We start from the raw sequence: 3,350 nt of genomic DNA on the forward strand, positions 1-3,350 counted from the left end.
AAATTTATCTAACTAGTCAAGGTGTGGCATCTTATCACACATTATCATCCAACAAGAAACATTCAAATTGAAAGAGAATGGCATTGTCTGGGAAGTTCATATCCATACTGTCAAGTCATGTTGCATTCTTAAAAGTGAATGGGAATCTCATCCACCAGAGGCTCTTCACTCTGTTAGATTCAAGTAATAAACATATCCTGGAACTAATATTGTGCCTTGGACAACCACAAAGTCCAATCAAAGAAGGCAGGTACCATATGGTGTCATACTTTAGTTGCTATTTAATACTTCTTTTGTTCCAGTCTTCACATTTGAAATTAAACTTGATTCTTTTTTTATTGACAAAATGGCAAAAGATTACAAGAGCTAAATTCCAAGATGCACCAAATCAAATTAGAAAAAAAAAATTGTATTGCTTTTCCATGAAAGAAATTAAGAAAGACAACAATAGACAGACACAAACTCAATTTTAATGATGCACAAATAGAAATAATTAACCATACTAGTTTTATTTACAGAAAGGCTTTCTGAGTCTTCAGCTAAGTATAGGTAATAGTGATTAATTATTTACAAGATCTATTAGACATTTATAGGTGTGTAGACAGATAACAAAAAAATTACTTCATCCAGGTTTGTTGATAAGCTACAACTACATAAAGCTCTTTTTATTGTTGAAAAATATCAGGTTATCTAAGACGTTTATGTTGATAGTAATATTGACATCTTCAATAACTTGCCAAACAACTTCAAACCCAATTGTAAGATATTAGACATGTACAAAAATTAAAATGATTTTATGCTTGCCAAAATCTCTGCAAGTGATTCACATTGTGGTATAAAAATATTCCTTACAGTAACTTGTTCTGAAGTTCTTTAATAAAGCTGATATTAACCAATATTACTTGTTTTCTAAAAAAACCCCGAAAATCTGTGATTTATTGATTCAAATTACTAAAATTAATTTGATGAGAATGTATTGAAACTTGAGTAAGCTAATTAAAAATTGCAAACAATTCAATAATTCAAAAACTGAAAGCTTAGTTATCAATGAAAAGTATCTAAAACTGCTTCAAGCTCTTCATTGTTTTGGATTTCTAATTTTTGAAATTATTCGAATATTAAGGTTAAATTTTATTAATAGTTCAGTTTTAAAACCCCTTAATAAATGTTTGTACAACATTCCAAATGGTATTAAACGTCTTGGGAAGAGGTGTTGATAAAAGAAAATGTAAGTCTCACTATATTCTAAAAATAAACGAAAATATCTCTTTGGGTATGTATTTGGAAACTTTGAAAACTTCATGACTTTTAGTGTCACAAAAGACTGCACTGTCTTGATATCAAGCATTTTAAAACTCCAGTGATCCAATAATGCGTTGCACAATTGCTCCCTGTGTTGAGAAAAATAAAATGAGAAAGGAAGTTAATGTAATGATAATACAGTTAGATAAATTCATCATGCACACACACATTTTCCCCTCTTTTTGATGTATAAAAACATGTCAGAAATCTTGAGATTATCATCATCATCATCATTATTAAGATTATTATTATTATCATTGTGATTTTTAAGTATCCAAAAAAAATTATCAATTATTCAAAGAATAAAGCATAGCCTGTTGACATCTTTCCTTTTAACTTTGAGATTCCATTTGCATTCTCTTAATTGTCATTTCAGCTAATCTCAATTTTTTGTTGATCAATTTATAGAATTACAAGATTTATTATAAAGTTATTTACTAAAAGATAAGAGATTTTAGCAATACAACATTTAAAACAGTAAGAGGAATGAGATAAAATGAAATATACACATACACTTAAATGACATGCAGTTTTAATAATAAAAACAAACAAATAAAATAAAGCAGCAAATATAAAGCTTTAAGCAAAAAAAGTAAAAAAAAAAGAAAAAGAAAAATCATTCAAAAGGGTGTCTTTACTATTTTTTACAATCGCTCTAAGGTTTAAAAAATAACGAAAGATTCAAACATTTGCAAATGAATAATTTTAATTAGGATTACTTATACCCAGAGATTTCCACCAGTCAAGAATATATCTGAGTATATAATCTAAAACCTGTCCATCCTAAAGCAATAAATAAATAACAGCAAATCTAAACTAATTTTAAGAAATCTACCTTGTATATTTTATCAATGGAAATGCTATTGGATGCATGTATATTATAATAGCTCTTAGTAGGCAGATTAGGTCTTTTTGTCCAATTTTGATAGAAAAGGTAATTAATGACCTCAGAAATCAAAACCTCAAATTCCATTAGCACTAGGCCTTCTTGTCACTAGTGGTTTTGACTCACTACACTGATAAATCAGCACTTTAGCTAGTAACTGTTTCACAGTCAACAACACATACATCATAATTGCATTGCAACATTAAAACTGGAGGAGATACATGGGATGGAGAATCACTGAAGAAGTCGCAGGTGTGTCATGAAAGATTTCCAGACAATGGATATATAAAATAAGAAGAATAATAAACAAGTTTTGCTTACATAATGAGTTGGATTTTAAAATCTTTTATTGTTTTAGAAAAAAATTTTGTATATCACTAACTTGAACTATATGGTTCAGTTTAATACATTTTCTTAAAACAGTGTTTGTAAGTTTAGCACATTTTGATGTGGTGGATTTTAATGAAAACTTTTTATTTTCTAGATTTATCAGTAAGCCTGAGTAAACAGGAAAACTAAAAGCAAAGACCATGCTTGTATTGAAGATATAGCTATGAATAAGAGGAATTTGATAAGATCTATAGTAATTCATATTAAGTGAAGAATCTAGACAAGTTTTTCATGAATTCTAACAGACCAGAGAAAGTAAAAATCTGTAGAAATGAATTGCTTTCTTCATTTCTTGTGAGAATCTGATGGAATTACATCAATGAAGAAGGCAATTTCTGTATAAGATGTAAATTTCTTTACATTAACACAATGCTTCAGAGTTTTAGGTGATAGAGAAAATTGGAATTTGTGACATTCATGCTAATCTCAAAATTTCAGCAAGAAAATAAAATATAGCATCACAAAACTGAAGGTGTTCTCAAATGAGAAATCAAAACTATGGCTATTAATTGTATGTAGCTATAAAGTGTTACATAATTGTTTAATGGAACCTGAGTGGTACAAGAATCTGTATAATCTTTATGTCTCCTAGATTTGTAAAATCCAAGTTGTTTAATATAATTTAAAAAAAATTTTGGAGATTTAAACAGTGAGCATATTGCTGGTTTAATACTGGGGTATTAGCAAAAGACGTGCACATGCATTTATACATATATATATATATATATATATATATATATATATAATAATATTAGGGAAAAAATCCAAAATT

General features: G+C 28.1%; 1 protein-coding gene across 8 annotated transcripts in view; it reads right to left on the bottom strand.

Moving 5' to 3' along the window:
* Nucleotides 1-450: 450 nt before the first annotated feature.
* The window catches only part of LOC106876851 (myoferlin), a 204,650-nt gene continuing 201,750 nt past the window's right edge, over nucleotides 451-3,350 (bottom strand). For all 8 annotated transcript variants that reach the window (XM_052965716.1, XM_052965717.1, XM_052965718.1 and 5 more), the window contains one exon: nucleotides 451-1,391. In XM_052965716.1, the coding sequence (XP_052821676.1) occupies nucleotides 1,350-1,391 (42 nt within the window). In that variant the 3' untranslated portion in view covers nucleotides 451-1,349. The remainder of the gene's footprint in view (nucleotides 1,392-3,350) is intronic.

The sequence above is a fragment of the Octopus bimaculoides genome, chromosome 2 (assembly GCF_001194135.2).
Source record: "Octopus bimaculoides isolate UCB-OBI-ISO-001 chromosome 2, ASM119413v2, whole genome shotgun sequence".
NCBI classification, from domain to species: Eukaryota; Metazoa; Mollusca; class Cephalopoda; order Octopoda; family Octopodidae; genus Octopus; species Octopus bimaculoides.